This window comes from Poeciliopsis prolifica, unplaced genomic scaffold, assembly GCF_027474105.1.
Source record: "Poeciliopsis prolifica strain line A6 unplaced genomic scaffold, Auburn_PproV2 SCAFFOLD005, whole genome shotgun sequence".
Taxonomy (NCBI): Eukaryota; Metazoa; Chordata; class Actinopteri; order Cyprinodontiformes; family Poeciliidae; genus Poeciliopsis; species Poeciliopsis prolifica.
The window spans coordinates 15,838,403-15,860,749 of record NW_026562380.1 but is presented as its reverse complement, the minus strand read 5'-3'; the positions used below and the strand labels follow the sequence as shown (position 1 = coordinate 15,860,749).

Here is a 22,347-nt window from a genome sequence, read left to right as displayed (position 1 = left end):
TGCCGCCGCTGGGGGTAAACGACAACATAAACAACACGAGGAGGAGTTGTTGGAAACCAGTCAAGAGTGAGTTAATGGGAAGAAAGAAAAAATAAAATAAATAAAACAGATGGAAAAAGGAGGAGAGCTTAAAGAAAGATGATGTGTGTTTTTTCTCTTCTCTTTTTCTGGTGACCTTGTGGAGCATAAATGAAGCGACTGTGTGTTTGAATTGAAACTACTAACTGATGCTATCTCTAAAAATATACCTTATGTTTGAAAGGCTAATTATGCTGTCTCTTGTTGCGGACAGTTTTCAGGTTGCCAAGCTTCTTAAATACATTTCATTTCGGTGTGAGCTGGAGTTCATTGGAACCAGTATGAGCAGCTGCTATCTTCAGTGCAACAGATGCTCTCTGTGAAAAGCACTGGTTTTTGCATTATAGAATTATATAGTTTATTTTTTTTTTTTACTTACACTAATAGGTCTATTGAGAGCAGAATTTTCATTCATTCTTTTTCTGTCAAAGCCCTTCCTCGCTCTTTCTTTGAACAACTCACTGTCCGCATCTGGGAAAAACCCTCAAAGACAAAAAGTATGCTCCTAATTAACCAAATAGTTAAGCAGCACTTTGAGATCAGAAAGATTGACATTCAGGGCTTTATGCCAGTAACTAAGTGCAGATCTATAACACTGGTAAGCTTGCTGCCATGCAGCATACCAGCACAGCTTTCTTTGTATTTGCCTGCCAATTTAATTCGAGTTTTGTTCTAACTACTTTGCTAATAAAAACTGTTGTGATTTTGAAAGAAAACGCCTGTCATCTATTTCTTTTTGTCACAATTTTTGCTGGAGAATCAGATCACCTGTATTTTCTTCAATTCAGTGCAGTTGCATGTTTCCGCCGCTAGATGGCATTCGGGGTGTTCGTCATCTAAAAATGATCAGGCAAACCAAAAAGCGTCTCGTCATCACTTCTGTTGGTGTTTTAAAGCCCTTTCAACCAATCTACACATTACTGCTCCTCACTTGACATGCAGCGGTTGCCTTCAAATGCAGGTGAAACTAAAATATTTGCACACCATGTAAGTAAAGGCAAAGCGTGCATCTTTTAATTCCCCTTCCTCCATTTTTTATTTATTTATTTTTTACAACAGTTTCTGCAAAATGGTTTTAAAAATGATACATAATGTGTACATTGTTTGCACATACAAGTCCTTAGTGTTTGGTAAAATGTTCTTGAAATTGTTTGAGCTGGATCAAATAATAAGACGTTTTCTCTTCCTTTGCTGGCTTCTTCTTCACTGAGAGGCCTTTCAGTTGACCAGAACCACTGGGCTCCATAATTCTCTACCTGACATATTTGATGTCTTCTTTTTGTTAGTTTTTTTGTTTTACCCAAGATACTACTGAAAGAAACACAACTGATCTTAACAAGAAAAGTTTGGAGTGATTTAATGTCCTGCAGTTAGATAAACAACTAAGCACCTTACTGTGGCATGTATATGGAGATCTGATTTAAAATCTATCTGAAATTGTAGGTTCCTGTCCCTGCGCAAATTCAAAATTCATTGTTAGACGTTAATAAAGCTACTTTCCATAATTGTCTGTATTTCTGTACATCGAAGCTCGCTTATTTCCCGTGCATTTCCTTCACGGCAGCTACCCGGAGCCCGCTTTGTGCTGATGACATGGTCTGGCAGGTTGAACCCGTTGGAGTGTTCAGCTGGAAATAAACAAACCTGGGCTGCACACACTCTGACACACGGCCTGGCATGCACATGTGCGCTTAATTCTGATTGATCTCCTATTCTGCAGAATTTCCCGCTGCTTTCCTGGCAAAGACACGTCCAGGCCCCAAAAAAAAAAAAAAAAAAAAGAATTGTATGAAAATCAGTTCCTTAAATAAACAAAGATTTTGAAAGAAGAAGAAAACAAGAAGATCCTGATCTCATCTCATTTTGTTTGCTCTCGTCAATGTCATCATGCTGCTTTTACGGAAACAGGAATCCGTCTGCCACCTAAAAGAAGCTGAAAAGAGGGATCAGGACATGCATGCAATCACATAGGGGGTAATACTGGTGAATCTCACTAACAAGATAGAGAAGGAGCTTTCAATACATTCAAAATACTTTGGTGTTGGAAAAGTATTTGCACTGCTTAGCATTTTACAACAACAGATTTGTTTGTATTTTATAGTCTTGTCTCTGCAAGACCAACACGAAGTTGCACATAATAGTCTAGTGAAAGGAAAAAAACACCGTTCCCCCCCTCCCCACCCCGGATCATGGATCTTTTGTAGAATCACCTTTTACAACAACTACAGCTGCAAGCTTTTGTCTTGTTCAGCTTCACTCGTATAACGTCTGAATTTGTTGCCCATTATTTGCAAAAATCTCTGTCTACTGGGATGTTCTCTAAGTCCCACTGCAGCTCTGCCTGTCTCCTTTGGCTTGCTGTCTGAATGTGAACCTTTGCAGTCTACAGCAGGATTCCTTTAATGACTGCTCTTTATTTACTTCCAAACTTCTTCGGGTTTAGGTCAGCTTTTCTATCCCTGCAAAAGGAAAGCATTCCCACTGCCGTCACCTTGTGCAGGGTTCGCGTCCTGCGCGCACATAGCATTTTACATGCAAACCATAAAGTTCCATCTTAGTCTCAACCAGAGCATCTTCTAACCCTGGCTTCTGGCAAATTTTACACTTTGTTCTCCCCTTGCTACCCTTTCCATCAAGGTCAGATTTGTGGAGTCTATGACTAATAGTTTCCCTGCCAACAGATTTTTCCACTCGAGATGATGACCTTTGCAATTCCTCCAGATTTATCGTTGGCTGCTTCTCTAATTAAAGCCCTCTTCACGCAGCCTGCTGAGTCAAAGTCGACGGCCGTGTCTTGGTAGGTTTGCAGGTCAGTAGCGCTCTGTGAGATGTTGAAGGATGAAGATGTGGCGTTTTTCCCTGATCCCACTTCAGTCTATATGTGTTCTATAAATCCCCAATTCACAGCAACTGCATTTTTTTCATAAAGTAAACAGATTCGAATGTAATCGTAAAAAAATACATAATCAGACCAATAACATATCAACGTGACATTGTGTTTATTTGGAGAACAAGGTGTCAAATAGAGGAGTTTATAAAAAATATATTTTCATTAAAACTATCCACATGTTTTGACACTATTGTGTGTGACAGTTAATGAAGCTTCTTCTCCTCCAACCAATCAGAGCCAGGAGGAGTGACTCAGCGTCGTCAATCATGCTTGCCAACATGCTGCTAAACACAGTGGAGAAAACAACGTACCGTTCAGGAAAACCGTTTGCATGCCATGCTAACGAGCCTTAGCACTCACGGCTGCTTGCGCTGCCGATTATCAAATATGTAAAATTATATACATTTTATAAAAAGGTACGTACAGCAGCTTTAAAGCTGGATAGGCAAAAAAAAAAAAAAAAAACATTATAAAATAAAAAAAAAAAAATACAAAAAGCTCTGAAAACTGTACATGATTTAACCTGCCCTCTGGCATTCAGAGTGAACACCCAGCGAAAGCATGAAGCATCCTGTAGTTAATCTTCTCGCTGGACGGCTTTAATGGAACGGTGTCAAGTGGCAATATCTGGAAAAGCCATTGGAGTGAATCTAATGCGATCAGAAGAACCTGTTTTTGTCTCAGAGTAAAAAAAAAGTAAAAGTGAAAATAATTTTAAAAAACATACAGTAGAGAGAAAAAGAGTGAGAGAGAGAGAGAGAGAGAGAGAAGACCCAGGTGAGCCACAGCTAACTGTGCAAACCCGCATACATTAAATTGTCTCATCTTGTTCAGTTGCTTCAGTTTTATTTCTCTGCAGAGAGATTTCGATGTCTTAAAGCAAAATGTTTCTCTTTGCAGAAGTTTGGGGTTTCTGTTACTTAGAGATTCATTCCAGAAACTATTTCTTGCCAAAAGAAGCCCTTTAAAATGTTTTGAAGCTATGAGAAAATGGCCCTCCGTGACACACACAAAATAGTTTATAGTTTTTCTATGACAAAAAAAGGTTAAATGTGAGGCGTTATGTATAATTATTACTATTAGTAATTAAACACGCAGGGTTTTGTTTGCTTGCTTTAATGTGCTTGAAAATAGACGCTGTGCATTATGAAGGAAGCCTCATGCTTGACATAAGAAATTTACAACAATTACCAGAAACTACAAAGGTTTCACACAAAATGATGTCAACCTTTTTCAACTGCTCAAAAACTCCCTGTTGGACGTCACAAACAAGTTTGACTAACTGAAAGTTTCATCGAGTCTGTTTTTCAATCTGAAAGAGGATCTGAGGAGGAAACCAAAGATTGGGAAAGCTGGAGCACGTCAACAAAAATAAACCAATCAAAAGACGCAAAAAGCTGATCAGCAATTATCAAACGTGTTTCATTGCACAAACACAATTTTTCGCTCTGAATTGTTTTGTCTTTGGAGAGACATCTCTCTCATTTCCCATGAGAAACAAAGATATGTCTTTGAGGGTTTGCATGTTTTTTCTGTTATTTTTCTTTGTTTATATGCAAGATTTTTAGAGTCTCGGGACTCTGAACGCACCGTCTGCCAGGTGACCTTTTTCACTGGAGCACCGACCCCCCGCAGTGCACTCATATGTGTGTGATCCACTGAGGGTGTGTGCGTGTGTGATTGTTTTATTGCAGCTCCTGTCCTACACACAGAGAGTGCATTAATGCCCTCCCTCCTGTGGCCATCTCTCTCTGTCCAGGTGGAAAGAAAGCCCACACCTCACACCCTCAGCTTTTTCCTTATCATCCTCTCTTCCAAGACCCCCTGCAGGTTTATCCATGCTTCATGGGACACAACTTATCCACCGAAAAAGCAAAAGAAATAAAACAAAATGAAATAAAATAGAAGAGAGGATGAATTCTGGTGTCATAAGCTGGGTCAGCGTTGTTATTCTGATTAAGATTTCAACTTGTATATTCTTTTGTTTGAGGTAATTTAGATTCATTTTATGATGAAAATCCAGTTGGCTCGTTGAAATGTATTTGCAACCATTACAGGTTGCGTAGCTTCTTTTTGCTAGCAATTTTCAGCCAATTCAAATTTACCGTGCAGCTTCTCCGAGTCCAGGAAACGGAGGACATGAAGATGGGTGTCCAGTCACGCTTAGGGTTTATAAAATAAAACGTAACCAAAACTTGATGTTTTCGGCTTCCATTGGTAAAACTAGACAAAACGTAGCGTGAAAGTGAGCGAAGATTTCAGATCCAGTAGGACGACCCAACCAGACGGAGCCGGAGCTTGAACTCAGACCAGACATCTTAAGTGTTTTTTCTTTTTATTTCAATGGCTTGACATAAAGCTTTAATGAAGCGTAACACACCTTCTACTTGTTCTGTGTATGCCTGAAGCAATATTCCTCTCTGGAAGGAAAAAAAAAAAAGCAGTGTTAGGAATTGTTTCACAATTCACACCTGTGACCTCATGTTTCTCAGAAATATGTGTCATCCTCTGTGCCACCATTCCAGACCTACGCAATGTGTTTTTACACAATTGAGTGTAACTGGAGCTCATGCAGTCATTTGTTGCACGTTTTTGTCTGCAAGGTTCTGCAAGCCTTCCTCAGACCAGTGCGCTCCGTCTTTAAATGAGAGCGTTGGTTTGACAGACGCCGTGACGGGCTGGGGGTGAGGAGGGCCGGAGCGGGGGGAGACAGGCTCATGTTTAAGCCTCAGCTGGAGGGAATCCTTTTCCAGCTCTGAGTCTGCTGCTATAAAGGTTTGACCTCTGACCTCTCTGAAACAGAGAGAAGGAGGGTGAAGGGGAGCGGGAGGGTGGGCTAAGTGAAAGGAGAATTTCTCCACTGGGGCCATTAATGTGTCCAGGCACAAGCAAGCGTCACTGTACCTGAGGTTTCTGTAAAGAGTGTTAACGTCGCTGGATAGAAATGTGGGTTAAGAGAGTGTGTAAAAGTGCTGCGTCAGACCTGCTCCGCCTGGAACACATGACACACTTCAGTCATTTTAAAACAGCTGACAGAGCACTTACAGCTTGGTCTGGATTTCTTATTTATTTATTCATTTATGTATTAAAAACAGGTCAAACTAATTTCGGCAATATGATGACAGCACTAACATCACAAAACTAGCAATTAATTTTATACTCATTTCCATAATGCCTGGAAATGAATTCTAATTTATTTAAACATATATTTATAAAAAAAACTTCACCTGTAATCATGTGATGATTATTATTATTATTATGAGAATAGCTTAAATATATTTCTTATTTGTTTATTTATTTATTTTAGTTGGCGTTGTTGTTTAGCTTGACAATGACTTTTAGAATTTTTTTCTTCACCAGCAGCAATAGAATATTTTTTTTAATATATAAATATATTCTTAACAATTTTGCTTGTTATCTGGGTTTTGCCAGCAGCTCGTTGACAAACGCGGCCTTGAAGTCGAACCGGGTCGGTCCACCTGCATTGTGAAAACTTACATATAAAATGCTTTCAAAGAAAACTTTTAGTTCATAAAAACCACAGCAAAATGGGGGGAAAAAAAAAAAACCTACAAGAAAAGTTCTCACATTGTGGATGTTTTTGTTAAGAGGTTTTCAAACCAAATCAGGTTTGAATTTCTCAATATGTTAAATTCAAAACAAAGCCTAAAACTGACCCCGGATTGTCCTGTGAAGGCCGTTTCCATTTTTAGGCATTTGCTGGGTTTCCTTTAAACTGTCTGTTTTGTGTATTACGGTAATTGTGTCCCTAGAGATATACAGTAGTCCCATCACCATCATGACTTTGTGACCAAACACACCGAACCGCAACATCCTCCCACTGCGGTTTTTATCGACGGCCGATTAAATCGCCTGTAGAAATCAGGACTAGTTCCCACCTGTCCGGTGATTGTTTTTGCCGCTTTTTTTCTTCCTTTTTTCTCTCGAAAGCTCGTTATTCCCATAAAAACAGCTCTCCAGCGTTAGATCTGCGTTTGTTGGGCCCCTTTACTTCACCACTGGTGGGTTTCTTTTTTTTTTTTTTTTTTTTTTCCCCTCTAAAGCGCTCCAGCCAAAACAACATTTAACAGCCTTGCCTTTCCTCGGTGCCAGTTCCCATTTCAAGCTAATGGGAACAAAACGAAGGAGTGGAGACGAGAAAAAAAAAAATCGCAGCTATATTTGCGGCCGGTTTTTGGTGGGAGGCCAGATATCCTGTGAGGATTAGGGCACGTCTCCTCGCGAGCCTCTTTTACGGCCTTGTTTTCAATAGAGATCCTCGTTAATTGGAGACGCTTTGAGCCGCGTGGGTAATTGACCCTCGTGCGGGCAGAACGCGGTGTGAACGATCAGTCACATTAACAGACAGGAAGGAGACAGAGAAACCTCCGAGCACACTCTTCGTGTAAACACTTTTCATATTCTGCTCGGGCCTCCCGGGCGAGAATGAACGACGGACAGGATGTTTGCTGTCGTCGACGCCTACAAAGACGACTGTATAAATACGTCGGCGGACGATTAACAAGTGGATGATAAATATCGATTGTGTGCAGTTGTTTAAAAGAAAAAGAAAAGAAAAGGCGTTTGAATTAGACTGAAAACTTTAAAAGGGAACATGTGTCTCCAAACAACAACAAAAAAGACGTTTATTGGCGTCTAAATGTGGCTTCAAATGAAAAGACTTCAAGGGAAAAGACGTCAGAGACATAAATCAATCAATAAATAAATATGTCTAAAGTGTGGTCGGAAATACAAGGTGATTAAAAAAAATAATAATAATGAAATAAAATACAATAAAGACTTACTGTCGACATGCGGGTGGAAAGTGAAGCAAAATGTGAAAAAAAAAGACGTGAACAACGACGGGGGTCAAAAAGGCATAAAAGCTGGAAACTCAGAATATCTCCATAAAATGACACTGACGTCTAAGGGAGAGGTACAAAAAAAGATTGACAACAACAACAAAAAGTCTAAATAGGTGTCTAAATGTGTTGAAACGGGGAAAAGACGCGCACAGCAACACGTCCCTGTATTTTAAATTGCGGGTGGCTCCGATGGGCCACCAGTGTTTTATATAAGCCGTGTTTGAGCTCCATCCGCTTGGCTTCACAATGGCGATTTTCCACCTTCACCTCCAGCGTTTGAACTGCGAACACCAAAAGCTGCGGATACGAATCTACAAAAACAAAGCAATAAAAAACAAAACTTTTTTTTTTTAATTACAGATGAGATGAGACGTTTGCAAACATCTCGGGCTGATGGAGCTGAAGGTGTTTCACAGTCCAGGCTGTTCAAACAAAGTGTCTTCTTTCAACGCTACTTTCCAGTTCTGTGTTTTTTTCTCCTTCTTCTTCTTTCCATCGACAAGAAAAAAGAAAAAACTCCAGCACGGCACTTTTGTTCCCCTCAACTGAGCGAGCGAGGACAGATAAGGTGTCATCACTCCGACGTGGAGATGAACGTCTCCCCTGTTCGGAGATGCGCGTCTGGATTCTGCGCCACATGTTCCGGCCTCTTGACTTGTGTTGCTTTTACCAAGTGCTCGACTGAGTGTCTCCGTTTTTTCTTTTTTCTTTTTCCTCTCTCTTCCTCGTTTTTTTCATTTCAACGCGAAAATAAAACACAATATTTGTTTCTCCGCCCAACTCATTTTCTTGCATTTTCGAATGCTTTAAAGTAAAAACTGCAAAAGAAAAGAAAATAATGAGATTTATTTTTATGGTTGCACCTTTAGTTTAAAGCAATAAAAATATATAAAAGTTATCTAAAGGTCTGCTATAAATTAGGGGGCAATAATGATCCAGAATCACAGGAATAAATCGATTTTAGTCCGTGGATGTTTTTTTTTCTTTTATTGGAAAGTTTATATGGAACTATATGAGTCGCTTCATTATTCCTCCGTTAAGCGCAGAGCTTACATGCAGTCTCTTTCCAAATAAAAATGTAAATACTATTCATCATCATCATCATCATTGTTATCATCATATATTGTCGGGAGGCTGAGATACTTCACGTCGTCGCGGCTCTAATTAGACACTTGAACATATCAGTCCGACCTCCTTCAAAAAAAAAAAAAAAACAAAACAAAGAAACCGAATTAAGAAAGAAAAGCAAAAAAAAAAAAAAAACAAAAAACAAACAGAACAGAAAGTCTGCATATGGCTCTTCTTGGAAAACCCCAATGTAAACAATACAGGCAGGGGGAAACCGAGTCTCCTACAATAACAACGGTGCAGGAATTAAGACACGTTTTTATTTATTATTATTATTATTCTTATTGTTTTCAACAATATAAGATAATATGTAATTACATTCAGATATACGCCTTTGCTTCTCATTTTCCTCCCCTACCAGTTCTCTCCTCCAGCGAGACCGAAGTGCTGCGAGAACCTGACGTCCGCTTGATCAGCTGCTGTCGTTTAAGTGCTTTAAAGCCTAAGATTGTGGTTGTTGAAAACTTCACAAATTTGAAGTTTGAGATGAGAAGAAGTGGCGGGAAAACGTCTTTTGTTTTTTTAGTTTTTGTTTTTTAAAAAAAGAAAAAAAAGATGCATTTTACTTGCGCGTAGACCCAACAGGTTTGTCATGGTGGCTGTCCTCGCAGACTCCCAGTCTTTCTTACCGCAAGTGCTTGAAGCTTCGCTCTCACCACCATCTCCAGAAAAAAAAAGAAAAGAAAAACAAAAAGGTTTTTTTTTTGTCTCCCTCTCAGTGTCCTTTCTTTTTTCTTTTTTTTCTAAGAGCCGAGGTCCACGAGGTTAGAAGACATAGAGTTCAGTATAGTGTCATGGTGCACCGAGTGGTGATGGTGCACCGAGTCTGCGCCGCCGGGCACCGGGATCGCGCTGGGTCCCGGCGGCGGCGCGAGGCCGTGCAGCGGCGGCAAGCCGGCGTTCGAGCCCAGGAGCAGGGCCGGGCTCGGGGACGTGTGATCCGGCGTCCCCGAAGGCGTTTTGTCGTCATCCGAGCTCCCCAAAAGAGTTTTATTTCCGTTCATGGAAGACGATAGCGGGTTGTGGCTGTTGCTGTTGGAGTTCTCGCTGTTTTCCCTGAACGGGAGAGGAATTCAATTTTAATCTGGCGCAAACTCATTCAACAGGCATTTCACAGCATTGACATGTAAACATATATATATATATATATATATATATATATATATATATATATATATATGGAAAGGAAGGAGAGATTAAATATGCAATGCATATTTTTGTAAATTGGTGAGACGTCATTTAGAAAAAAGACACACAGACTATAAAAACAACTTTTCAACAGTGAGACATTTTACCCCTTTTAGATTTTCCAATCATGGATATTGATTAGTATATGCACTTTTTAATGGGTACATTCTTAAACCATTGTTTTATTGATTATTATATGATTTATTATATGATATAAAACCTGAAAACTTTTCTTAGAATTGAATTGTTCTCAGTCAACTGTTATTGCAATTGTTCAGAGAATGGTACACACACAAAAGGACTTTGGGAACTCTCAAATTTTAAACATTTAATTCACTACAAATATATATATAAATATCAAGAAAATGTGTTTGTTAATGTGACGTTCAAAAGAAAAAACTCCCATTGCTTGCTAATTTATTTGTGCAGTAAATCCTTCACATTCAAACTAAAGTTTAACTGGGAATGACGGTTCAGTCGACTGATATGGGAAAGTGTTTATGTTTACAACTATAATGACTATATGAGCTCAGAAAAGGAGAAAAAACAGTCACACTGTACAACAGAAACGGCTTTGATTTGTAAACAAATAGCATTAGCTAGTTCAGTGACGTCAAGCTCGCTAAGGTCGTCGACCTTTAGCCCTGAATCGGTTGTTGACAATGACCGGCTCTTCTTAGCTGTTGCTACCGGGTGAAGAGTTCCCATGCTGCCTTTCACACACACACACACACACACACACACACACACACACACACACACACACCACACACACACACACACCACACACACACACACACACCCACACACACACACACACACACACACACACACAATCTCTCTCTGTAACTATTTCAGGAACTTGTTCTACTTTAGCTAAAGTCAAAGCTCTCCGACGCGGTGCCTGTGTGTGTAAATTCCCATTTTATTTTATCCCCTGAAGGCGTCAGTCGGTGCCAATGAGCAGCAGGTCTCAGCCGTGGAAGTTGAGGAAAAGTTGGACATTTCACCGAGACAGAATATCTAGGTTATATATATTTTTGGAAGAGTCTACTATTAGGTGTTTGAGCGCTGAGGTTTAAAAACTTTGTTGCAAGTGTATAAACATCTTCTGCCTCCATCAGAAGCGAGTTTGCGTGTCTTGTTTCTGTTGATGTGCACTGTGCATAAGTTATTGTCAGAGATGTTATCTGAAGTGTGCACAATGCAAGTCGAGGTGCATCGCTGCAACAGTCTGTTTTGTGAGTGCAGAGCGATTGATTATAACTTATTTGCAACTGCTCTCTTGCGGAAAGGCAGAGAGATCACGTACTAACGCGGCAACCAGCAATCCATTCGTGCATACCTGGTCATTAAAGAAATAATAAGACTCTCGTTTGGCTGCCATACAGACTAAAAAAAAAAAAAACACACACACACACAAAAACAACGACAGGCGGCCATAAATCCCGACCTTTTCCAAAAGTCATTAGAGCTTATTAGCTAAATCAATCGCTGTGTCGAAACATTTGTAATTTAGGGTTACAGGTGGCACAGTTTATATACGTGAGCGCCGAGCCTTTCCCCTGCACGAGCGCATGATTTACGTGGAGCTTTCAGCCCGAATTAGTGGCCAGAGGCTGAAAGAAGACACCAGCTGGGGCGCACACCTCTCTGCAGAGCCTGCCTGAGTAATTCCCCCCTCCAACAAAAAAAACAAAAAACAACAACAAAAAAAATCCTTCAAATGTAGCCTACACGCTGGAAGCATGGACTGTAAAAAATAAAAATAGAAAAAAACTTTAAAAAATACAAATAAAAAGCATCTACCTACAGACATGTCCTCAGATGCTTCTGCTCACTCCAGGGTTGTTTGGGTTAACAACATATTTGTGTGTTTGCGCGCGCGCGCGCGTGTGTCTGTTTCAGCTTTTTTTTTGCTTTTTTCTGATGTTGATATGAAAGTAAAACCTCGGGTGATAATAAGTGTAATTACCACGGCATAAAAGGAGAGGTAAACGTACGCTTACATGTCCTTGTAATTTGCCGAACGGTGAACCTTTTAATTTCCTGTCTTCCAAACTTTTGCACTCCAACACTTTCCGCAGACGCCCAATAGCAAGAAGAAGAGCGAGCCCGGACTGTTTTGATATGATTTAATGTAATAAATAAATAAATGTGGTCAAAGAGGCAGAATGAACAGCAAGGGTCGGAATGTTTTGGACATATTTTCAGATGTAGGTCAGCGCGTCAAAGTGCTTGTGACTCAGCACCATGTTGTTTTTACATGACTCTGCTTTTTTTTTGTTGTTGTTTTTGTTTTTAACCCCCCTTTTCCACCATGTTCATAGTTTTATCTGCAGACGCGCCTACCTCTCCTTCGCCTCCGCCGCCCGGTCCCTCTGCCGCCGGTTCTTGAACCAGTTGCTGACCTGCGTGGTGGTGAGTCCCGTGGCCTCGGCCAGCTCCCTCTTTTCCCGCGGGGACGGGTACGGGTTGTGGGTGTACCACTCCCGCAGCACGCTCCGGCTCTTCTCCTTGAAGCAGTAGCTCGTCTCCTCCCCGTCCCAGATGGAGCGGGGCAGCGGGAACTTTCTCCGGACGCGGTACTTCCCCACGGCCCCGAGCGGGCGGCCGCGCAGCTTCTCCGCCTCGATGTAGTGCGCCTTGAGCCACAGCTGCTGCAGCTTCGGGTGGTTGTGCGGCGAGAACTGGTGGCTCTCCAGGATCTTGTAGAGCTCTCGGAAGTTGCCCCGGTGGAAGGCGACCACGGCTTTCGCCTTGAGGACGCTCTCGTTCTTGTGGAGGTGCTCGCAGGCCGGCAGGGACCAGAGGAAGCGTCCCAGCCGCTCGATGTTCCCCCCTTGCTGCAGGACCTCGCAGACGCACGCGACCTGCTCCTGCGTGAAGCCAAACGTGGGGAGCATGGACATGGCGGCGGCCGCAGACCCCGCGCAGATCAGATTGTGCCTCGCTTCCACGTCTCGCGTCTCAGTCTCTCATTAAAGCGACACGCAGTAAGTCCACGAGTGTCAGGGAAAAATAAGATTAAAAAAAAAAAAGGAAAGGAAAAAGAAAAAACAAAAAAAACAACAACAGTGTCCCAGAAGAGCAACCTATACGCACTCAAGGGTTAGGGGGAATATCCAGCTCCAGTGCCCACTGAGCCATGCAGATCCCCAGGCGACAGTTCCTCGTGAAAGTTGCGGCGAAAATACAGAGAGAGAGAAAGAGAGAGAGAGAGAAATGTGGAGCTCCTTCCTTCCTCCGTACGCCTCCACCTTTTCTGCGCCGATTCTGCATAAACTACTCCCGGAGAGCAGACTCGCCGGCTCGTTTTAATAATATTATTCTAAGCTGGCAAGACAAGCGATTATATGAACTCTGATTGGTCGGTTATCTGACCCGGGGATGGCGAGGATAAGACAATAGCCTCAGTCAAATTATTTGCCATGGTAACGCTGTCACTCAGCGTAACCCGATACCCTTTGAGGTGGCAACTTGGCAAAGTCGAGCCGATTGTTCCCTGCGTGTCCAGCCCGCCCTCCCAATAGAAATATTGCTCAGATTTTTTTTCTCCCCCCCTCCCCCCCCGTTCACCCTCTTCTACCTCTCTTAAACGCTTTTATTACTCTTCTCTTCTTCTTCTTCTTTTTTTTTTTTTTTGACGGACACTCGGGGCAGCCAAAGAGCGCGCAGCAGAGAGGAGGCGCGGGGCCGGAGGGGAGAAGGAGAGAGCCGCGCTGTTCTCGCGGCTGGAGGGAGGATGGCGCCAGAGCGCGCAGGGGCAAGAGATCACCGCGTCTTCAACGCGCCTGGAAGCGCTCTGAAGTGAGCCCGAGACACTGACACTCTGAGATACAATAAATAAGATAAATTAATGATGAAATAAAGTTTAACTTTGAATGTTAACGAGCAAAAAAAAAAAAAAACAAAAACAAAAAACAAAAACAAAACAAATCAATACGTCTAACAATAATTAAAACATTACAAAAAAAATAAATAAAATAAATAAATAAAAAGAAACTTCATGAATATCTAAAGACGAATGGTTCTCAGAAGGAAGATTATTTTCTCCAGGAAGTCAGACATGGATGTTTTCGGTAGAAGCAGCTGCTTGGTTCAAAAGTCTCAAACTCAGCGAAGCTCCCGCGTTTAAAGTCAAAAGAAATGCTGCATGTAAAAAGTGCTTGGGAGGGAATTAATATGAATATTTCCCTTGAATAAATATGTTTACCTATACAGTTTTTTTAAAATTATTATTCCTAGGCCTCTTGTTTAAAAAGATGTGGTATGTTTTTTTTAAAACCTATTTTAATATTTCAACTTGATTCATTTTTTGTTGTTGTTTTTTTAATATATAAACGGGATAGCGTTACCCCGCCTGTAGCCCCCCCCCCCCTTGTTTCTTTTTTATTTTTTTTGCATAAAGCGGTTGTATTGTTTCTAAGTCTTGTCAGATCCGACCACACAGAAGATGGACATTTAAATTAGAGGTGAGACAGTGGAGCAATATCTGGAGGTTCTGATGGAGAAAGCAGCTCCGCCCAGAACCCAGAACCCAGAACCCAGAACCGAGGAGGCCGGGAGGAGAACCTGAGAAAAACCGGCAGGAGGGAGAAAAGAAAAGAAAAAAAAAAGAAAGAAAAGAAAAGAAAACAGAAGAGAAGAAAGGAAAAGAGACATTGTTTTCGCTCCATGTCAAGACAGGACCACAGATCTCAGCTCTTCTCCAGTAGAGTGTCATAAATAAAAACGCCACTCCTCGTGTCAATAAGAGCCATTGCAATAATGGCAATAAATAACGACGAGAGCGCGAGTAATCTGAGTCTAGAGAGAGCTGGCTAAATTTGTTGGAAATAAATGATCAAACGGAGAGAGAGAGCGGAAGGACCTGTTTGCTGTCAGAAGTGTGACTTATTTCAGACGTGCTGCTGCTGACTGCGGGGCCAAAGACTCGACCAGCTGCTAGATTTCTATCGTCTCACCGGGGGACCTCTTTATTAGAGATGCTATTGTCAGCAACACCGGCGAACGGTATCACGTCACTCCACACACACAGTTGCTCCAAACTACACACACACACACACACACACACACACACACACACACACACACACACACACACACACACACACACGCACACGCACACGCACACGCACACGCACACGCACACGCTGACACACACTTTCCTCTGCTTTTTTGTGTTTGTTCTTGATGGCCGAATGGCACTGAATATAAACTGGAGATCTTCTGCTAAACGCGTCCAGCTACCAAATTGTATTATTTTTCCTAAAAAGAAAAAGAAGTTTGGTGCTTGGAATTAAAAACAAAAACAAAACAAAACAAAAAAAAAAAAAAAACCAAAAAAAAAAATCACATTAAATATTAAGCTCTCAGAAGAAACATTCAGTGCCAACACAAATATTAAAATTTAAATCTCCCTTTCTGTCTGTTTCTCTATCCGACGCTCACACGAGCCAATGGGACGCTGCGTCTCATCCGAGCCGCGGCGTTAAGCGCTGTTTAAAAAAAAAAAAAAAAAAGGAAAAAAATATATATGGCGCAATTACGACGCGCGTTTATTACCTGTAAGGAGAGCCCGCTCCCCGCGTCCGCACCCGGTTCTCTCCCACCCCGTTTCATGAATGGAAACGGGGTGGGAGAGGAAGGCGCACTTCTCGGGGTATTACGGAATTAGGCTGATTAATGGGAATCGCCGAGGGACCGTGCGTGGCGTGGAAAAAAGATAGTGGTGGGGAGAATCAGAAAATGACTTTAATTTCTTGGTCTTCAATAAAATTTAAGTTTTAACTCTGAATTATTATTATTATTATTATTATTATTATTATTATTATTATTATTATTATTATTATTATTATTATTATTATTATTATTATTATTTCAAGCTTTGCAATTCAGGGTCCTATTTCAAGGACCCTGAATTGCAAATAGGCTACTAGCGGCTCCGAGCAAAAACAGTGCTGCAGTGCATGTGTCGATGTTATGCTTACTGTATGAAAAGCACATTGAAATGATTAATGCTGTGTATTTTTATTATTATTGTTATGATTATTTTACTTATTTCCATGACTCTTCACTCAAAACTCTCCTTTGTTTCGAACTGAAGGAAATGAGTCTGAGAAATTTTGTTTAAATTTCTCAGATTTTTTTTATCACTGCTTTGGTGAAGGATGTGTTCTTTCTTCTTCAGCTGACGTGTCTTCCATCCTTCATTCATTCATTTCTTGGATGATGTTGAAAACAACACCCAGGTCCCGTTTTTGCACCTGCTGAGGTTTGTGCTATTGTTGTTGTTTTTGGTGTTTCCCATTGTTACTTATGATAAATAGTTGTTGTTTTTTTCTCTCCAACCATCTTTCTTTGTCCTGCAGAATGCTTAAATTGCTGTACGGGTTACAACACAAAGTTTGGTTTTGATTGATTTCTCTTCTCTTTTTTTTTCTCAGCTCTTTTGTGAACTGATAAGTTCTCTCTGAACCACAGTGCATCTAAGAGAAGAAGAAAAGGACAATGCTGAGACAGTTGCACTACAGCATGAAGAAAAATGCCGGCTATCAAACGATATAAACACAAAGTGTCTTCCTTGTGTTGGTTTGTTCACAATCAGCAGTGGGTGTGAGCGGGCCAGCAGGGACCGGGGTCCCATGTCTGTCCCCTGACAGTGTTTGTAAACCCCTTGTTTCCACAGATCAGTCTGATCAGAGGGCTCCGGCTCTGAAACGGTAACTATTCCAGCCGCTGATGAGTGAAGATCACGTTTCCCCTAATAGCCAGCCCTTTATTTTCACAACCTCCCACCGCTCACTTCAGCCACTCTGAACCACGTCCTCCAACTAATTGAGCTGATTATTGCAAGATGTGCATGTTTTGTTGTGCACGTGTGTGTTACACACAGACCAAGTGTTGATTTAAGTCTTGCAGGATTCTCATTTGAACTTTATTCTATAAAACTATTGCAACTCCCAGTTAGATTGATGATCAGAAACCTTTTAGGTAGGCAGACGTGACAGGGAGAGACTAGCAAATCGGTAATCTTTGTGTCGATCCTGGTTTAGGTGGTTATCAATGAGGATCTATTCGGTAATTGTCTGTTTACATCCATCTTGTCACCCCAGAGACCAGGTAAAGATTTCAGCAAGCATGAAGGGACAGCGGATAAGGGGTGAGGCAGGCGTGCCTGTGTGAGGGTTTGTTTCACGGAGGTTCCGGCCAGACGGCAGGTTCATCAGATTGGGGGGTTCGGATTCCAGCTCTGCTCTAAAATATACAGCCTCGCCGTTTAAAGGCAGTTAAAAGGTGAGAAAAGATCACATTCACCTGATGAGGATGATATAACAAACACGGCCACGTTAAGCGGGGCTGCATCCGAGGGTCAGGGGACATGAAGAGGGCAAGTCCAAGAAAAGGGGAATGTAAACGTGTCCAGCCAGCATGAAGTCTGCAAAACTTTATGTGCAGTTTAGCAAAACCCTTTGGAGAAGTTGAACACGACAACTTTACATTGAAAAGGGCTCCTTCATCCCTTTTCTTATTTGGTCTTATAGATACGAGAAAATAAGACCTTGTATTTATACTAACATGTTAAAGCATAAACATGTTAGTTTAAAATTTCTGCTCTTCTGAAAGAGTGACGCTACCACTGACAGGACAAAACTTCAGGAGCTTATTTAGCCCTGGATCCACCCACAGTGTGGATAAAATCTTAAATATTTTCATTTATGAATATTTCTGAGCCCCCCTCCCCACAATAACCCTTTCATTGTATTAGTTTCCATAAATGTAGGATGACATTATTTAAGTTTGCCTTAAAATCTGGACTCTTTTTATTTCATCCATGTGTTGCTCAAGGTGGTGACCACATGTCAGGTTTTCGCACACCGATAAATTCAACCACAATAATGTCAAAAGTAGCTCGTTTTCTAAAAGTGTGACACGGCTCTTCACCCTGGGCGTCATTGTGTTAGGGGTTGGCGCAAGTGCTTAAGAAGTTTGTGCCTAAACTGATGCTTGAATTAAAGTGTTATTTTAGCTTTCTTCTTTTTTAAGGAACGCAGACTGCATTTGATGGGCTCTGCTTGAAATTCAAAAAGATCTAAAAACGCATTTGTTTGTTCTTTTCTTTTTGGCATCGAGATGACCTTCGATTGGCAAAAAGGCTAAAAAAAAGCAATGCTTGGATGAAACAGATGTGGACTGAACGATAGATTTCTACATTCAACGCCATAGAAAAAAGTTTATGGTTTGTTTTGAGGTTGGAAATAATTTTAAATTAAAGATCATTTGTTTGGAAAGTTTCAAAGACAGAAGGCCTAAAACGATTATTCATGCCAACAAAATAACATGTCTGAGTTTGATTTGTCATTCTGATTTGGTGTATCTGAAACACTGAATCACTTGTCAACATCAGCACTCAAAACATGTACAAGTTACTAAAAAGTGACTATTTGTGCAGATCTGAAAGACAAAATGACAAAATAAATAAACATACATATTAATAACCGTTAAACAAAAGCATCACCCAGTTAAATCTGTACTTCTAGATGATACCAACAATCCAATCTTGTATTTTATTTCATGAAAAAAAAATTGAGCACGAACTGAAATGAACCAAGAGCCATTTAAACAGTCAAACAGTACCAGACAAGCAATTAAAAAAAAAAAAAAAACTATATAGTTTGTGGACGCTGATCAAAATCAGAGAGTGAAATCCCATGAGAGGTTTGTCAAGCAGCAGCCAAAAAACCGTCAGCATCCCACTCACCCCACTCACCCCACCGTGGAGGTGTGGACAAAACTCCCACGCCAAATGCAGATGGCCTGAACACAGCAGCAAAACGGCAACAAGTGTCTGTTTTTCTAGCAGGCTGGCCATCATGGCTGATGAGTAGCTGTGTCTGTTTGCAGGGAGCGGGGTCGGGGAAGGTGAAGGGGGGTGCTGCTGGGTGGTGAGTGAGAGCAAAAGAGAGAGCGTGGCGCTTTCGCTGCTGCCCTTAATTTATTCGATCAATCACTCCATTTGATTCTTGTTTATTTTCAGGAGTTGCACGGTCATTTCAGCTGCACACTGAGCCCTTTATGGACCGGCCAAGGCGTCCCCCCGCCCCCACCGCCGGGACTGTATAGCATGCATTAGGCCGTAATTTGAAAGGAAGAGTGGTTCCAGCACTTCTCAGGTATTTCACGGTTCCTAACCTTTATGGTGGAACGGCCAGAGTCCTGTCTCTCGTCAAGCTGGCAATGTGCAGGCGTGTAGGGCTTCAGTCCCACTCTGATTTATATCAACGCTGCGGGTTTCCCATTAATGACTTCAAACACACGCCGGTGTGGAATTACAAAACCCATAATTTGGTGAGTGTAATCTGGACAAAAGCAGGAATATTTAATGTGATTTCTTTGGCAGAAGGATGACAATTACAGCTTTTGTGAATTCACCAACTGATTCTTTCTTTCTTTTTTTTTTTGCATGCCTTTCACGGATCTAAATATTGTACAGATACACTTGTCATAGATTGCAAAGCAGTTGTTGTACATCAGTATGCTCTGACCTGCCAGGCCTAGCCGGAGGTTAGCTTGCTTTTGCTAACATTGTTATGGCACGCGAGTAAGAAACTGTCTTGGGACCAATATCCAGGATCAGATAAACTTCGGCCTGCTCCGCATCAAAGAGCCACAAAGGCAGGGCTGTATAATTGGCTCATGATTACCAGTTTACATTTTAAACAGTGAACAGATTGAAGACTCAAAATTTGAGGCTTCCATGTTTTTTTTCATTTTTTTTTTTCAGGATGAATAAACCCAAACAAGGGAGAAGAACTTTGGAAACTTGAATCTCGTTGATCTCAGAATAGTCTGTTTCTCCTTGTACTGTCCTGCGACATTCTGTCATTTGTTGTTTTTTTTCTCACGCGGCCGCCCACTGGACGATGTGGGGCTGGAAATTTGCAAAAGGATTTTATAAAAAATCGACTGCAGCAATTAGCAACGTGCTAATGCTTGAATTTGTATCCATTCCCGTGTGCAGGCTTTTTACAACCCTTTGTGGTTTCACATGAAATACAAGACTTGACCCAGTGTCAGTGGCCATATGGGCAGTAAATGCCTCTCTGATAGAGTCAGTGGTTGTGCTGATACTGTAAAACAGAGACAGCCTTATGATACATCACAAGATGGCCTTTCAAGAGCAAGACGATGATGGGCTTTGGTGAGACAGATGTTCTGGTTTGGAGAGATTTATATTTTTGTTGTTGTTGTTCTCTGTGGTCTAAAGAAGCAGCATTGTCCACTTTAGCATCACTGCTGACATTAACAAATTGAAAGCGACGCAAAACGACCCAAAAGAAATATCACAACACGGCATCACAGATTAGAGTGGATAAAAGGTGGACCAACAGGACGAGCTTTAGTTTTTTCAGCAAGTAATGAGCTAATTCGTTATTTAGCTATACTGAAATCTAACGGTTTGCAGTGTTGCTTAAAGACTGCGGTTTTAAAGACTGCGGTTTTAAAAACTGCGGTTATATCTGACTAGGTCAGATAGTGATCTGAGTAGGACTCAGCGGGAATGGAGGCATAAGGTGAATGTAACCAAGTTCCCAAACACCTGAGGAGCCACCCAACCTCATCGATCGCTGAGGACTCTGAGAAAAAACTTAAGCAGAAGCCCATGACTCCTTATGCCGTTATCCATTGACCTCTGATCTGGGGATGCTGTCCAACTAAGCTTAATTGTCATATTTCCAATTTTAAAACGCAGTGGGACTGATATGCTACCATGCTAACCATTGATATTGTTGGATTTGGTCTTTTACAACTCGAAACTTAAATGGTTTATCTTTTTGCTAGATTGTGCATTTTTATTCAGAGTACTCAAGCAGCACACACAGAGAGGCGATGAGCTGACCTGCAGAGAGTGACTGTATGTCAATCATACCTTAGTCTCTGTGTGTTGTGTGTTTGGTCTACCGCTATGCTATGCAATGCCTCAAAAAATTGTCATCTAAATAAATCCAGATGATTTATTTAGATGACAATTCATCTTATTAAGTAGAGTAAAGTGAGAAGAAAGTCTTAAATGTCTTTTCTTTGTTTTGAACATAACTCAAAAGATGCAGTTTTGAAGGCTTCTGCTGTGGTTAGCTGCAACCAAGAGACTCCTGGCACAAAAACTGGTCACATCTTTAATTTCGGACAGCATTAAGACATCCAACAGTTTAAATTTTTCTGTTTAAAATCGCGCCGTTATAAATAAAAGCCCATGCGTAGCTGTTTCGAAAACAAGAAACCAAATTTTTGTTCCAGTCTGTGGACCTCATCCGCTGTTCTGTAATGATAGACTGATTGAGAAGTTTCTTTATTTATTTTTTTAAACTTGGAAGTTGCTTCTTTGAAATTTCCAGCTTCTTCCTCTTGGCACCGAGTTACGCACCAATGAGTTCATCATACCCTTGTTGCTTTTCATTTTCGCTGCCGAGAGTCACCGTATGAAAGCAGGTTCTGCAGGTTCTACACAATCTATGCTTTGATATGTGTCCAGAAACATAAGTCTACAAACAAGCCTTTAATGCCAATCAGAGACAGGAGCAAGAAAACGAGACACAGCTACCACAGACTTAAACCCTCCACTTTACACCGATAAAAGGTCAAATTAAACAAAACAAGTCTTTCGATTTTTATTTCTGTTTTGGCCTGATTTATGCTTCCCAGAAAAGTCAACTTTTCTCCGTCAACAACACTTCCTCTCATGTCGCTGGATGATTGTCTGTTTCTTCTTTAAAATTCTTATTTTGCATCAAAGTTAATATTTTCATACATGCAGAGAAACAATGACTTGAAATCTCCAGACCTCCTTTTTTTTTTTACCGTGAAGCCTTTTAGAAAACTCACTAATAACGTTCTGCCTCTAACAGACTTCTGCAACACTAAAGGAAATCATCCATCAAACCTTTCTGCTATGTTAAGCTCAGTCTTGGACATAAAAAGAGACACTTTGAAGATGAAGGCGAGTGTTTACTTTGTGAATTCAAGTGTGACCCCGGGCATTTTCTTTCTTTTTTTTTTTTTATGTGGAAGCATTGTATTTCATAATGGCTTTTTAATTCTGTCTGCAGGATATCTTAAATGCCTGCAAACCGCCACACACTTTGTTCAGGAAACTTAACAAACCGTGCCGAGCAAGTTGCAGCCGCAGAAATGTGA

General features: G+C 41.1%; 1 protein-coding gene and 1 long non-coding RNA gene across 2 annotated transcripts; one reads left to right on the top strand and one right to left on the bottom strand.

Annotated features, from left to right (window-relative positions):
* Positions 1–7,590: 7,590 nt before the first annotated feature.
* On the bottom strand, positions 7,591–13,714 carry six2a (SIX homeobox 2a). The gene is made up of 2 exons (XM_055030209.1): positions 12,502–13,714; positions 7,591–10,017 (listed from the first exon to the last, which is right to left on the bottom strand). Exons 1-2 carry the CDS (start codon positions 13,059–13,061, stop codon positions 9,705–9,707), a joined length of 873 nt encoding a protein of 290 aa, XP_054886184.1. The 5' UTR covers positions 13,062–13,714; the 3' UTR covers positions 7,591–9,704.
* Positions 13,715–13,818: 104 nt separating this feature from the next.
* LOC129360113 (uncharacterized) lies at positions 13,819–16,696 on the top strand. The gene is made up of 3 exons (XR_008605979.1): positions 13,819–13,959; positions 16,343–16,426; positions 16,599–16,696. It is a non-coding gene; the product is annotated as an uncharacterized LOC129360113 (long non-coding RNA).
* Positions 16,697–22,347: the final 5,651 nt, after the last annotated feature.